The sequence below is a fragment of the Capsicum annuum genome, chromosome 6 (assembly GCF_002878395.1).
Source record: "Capsicum annuum cultivar UCD-10X-F1 chromosome 6, UCD10Xv1.1, whole genome shotgun sequence".
Taxonomy (NCBI): Eukaryota; Viridiplantae; Streptophyta; class Magnoliopsida; order Solanales; family Solanaceae; genus Capsicum; species Capsicum annuum.
The window spans coordinates 199,654,794-199,656,415 of NC_061116.1; the positions used below are offsets into that span (position 1 = coordinate 199,654,794).

At 35.3% G+C, this 1,622-nt stretch overlaps 1 protein-coding gene across 1 annotated transcript; it reads left to right on the forward strand.

Annotated features, from left to right (window-relative positions):
* Positions 1-755: 755 nt before the first annotated feature.
* LOC107854338 (putative F-box protein At1g49610) lies at positions 756-1,283 on the forward strand. The gene has a single exon (XM_016699348.2). It carries the CDS (start codon positions 756-758, stop codon positions 1,281-1,283), a length of 528 nt encoding a protein of 175 aa, XP_016554834.2.
* Positions 1,284-1,622: the final 339 nt, after the last annotated feature.

Consider the following 1,622-nt stretch of genomic DNA (forward strand, 5'->3'; position numbering starts at 1 on the left):
AACACAGAAGAGAAAAAAATGATTGAATTACTATTTTATAAAGAGAAAAAAAAAATAACATCATGGATATCCAATTCACCACATATCCATACTTATTCCCGTCCCTTGTACCAAAGGACCCCTAATGTACAAACGCCTACTAAGCATGCTTGCCTTACCTGGCGCAATAGAAGGAAAATCTAGCTGAGTTGCAAGTATTTGGGAGTTTAGATTAAAAGGGATAAATAAGTTGTCCAATTAAGTGAGATTCTTCAAGTTTTTAAAATTAGGCGGTAGGGATAATTTTTTTTTGAGTTTTTTCGTTCAACAACTTCTTCCAATTATTCAACAACTATCAAAGTTGTTCGACAATTGCGTTAAGTTGTTCAACAACTAAGCGAAGTTGTTGACAATTGGGAGAAGTTGTTCAACAACGGTATGAAGTTGTTTTGGATAACTAATGTAGTTATTGACCAACTATCTCAGTTGTTCAAATGACTTAATTTTTTTTTAAAGGGGACAAGTTACAGGACCCACTTATCCCCTTTTCTTAATTGGAACCTTGGGAGGATCTATTGATTCATTTTTCTCGGAGTGAACTATGAAAATGGCAGATACTTGTGGATCCTTCAGCAGTAAAACCTAGGACCGATCAGAACTGTTTGGTCTCTGCTTGACGTTTGTCTTTTTCCCTCTTTCCATTTTCCTTGTGCTGGCTGGGTGTTGTTTTTTACACTAGCTAAATCTATTACCAACTCTGATTTGTGTCAAAAGTGATGGAAAGGTTAGATCTAATTTCTAAATTGCCACTCCCAATTTTGGATCACATTTTGTCTTTCCTTGCTATTAAAGATGCTGCTAAAACTAGTGTATTGTCTAAGACTTGGAACAGTGCTTGGAATTCCCTCTCCTCCTTAGAATTTGGACCAGAAAATTTTGGTAGTCCTTATTACGTGTCTTATGTATTTGTGGATCAAATTCTGGCAAAACGGCAAAAGCATAAGATTTCTATACAGAGGTTCAACATGATATATTTTCCAAATTATCTGAATGTAGATAATTGGTTTAAAATACTGGTAGAATGTAATATCAAAGAGTTGTGGTTTGAGTTTGCAACACGATATCCTGGAAAAAAGTTGCCTGAAGTAATCTTTGCTGCCAAAGCTCTAAATGTGCTTCGTTTAGGTGGATTTAAGATTGAACTACCCTCAAATGGCGTAAAGTTTTCCTCTTTAAAAGAGTTACACCTTGTGAACTCTTTTCTGGACGAGCAATTGCTTAAAGCTATATGCACAATATTATAGGATTTTATGGACCAATTGTAAACTTTGAAGAAGAAACCGTATGAAATCAAAATATCAGTGAAGTGCAAAAGGAAGAAAATTCTCATTACTCAACCATTGAATACAGAGAAGGAAAAACTAAAAACTGCTACCTCTAATGTGTCTATTTATAGTTGCAACTTGTGTTTGCTTACAGCTGGAATCTATTAATTTAACTATCTAACTAACTCTCGGATAGCACCACTAACTAACTCAACAACTTGCTAGTGACACCACTAATGCACAGCTATACACTTAACCAACTGCTCAACATCCTCCCTCAAGCTAGGTGTATGAAAAATGTTTTTCATCCCTAGCTTG

Coding starts and splice junctions, on each gene's coding strand:
- LOC107854338 (XM_016699348.2), top strand. CDS start 756: ATGGAAAGGTTAGATCTAATTTCTAAATTGCCACTCCCAATTTTGGAT.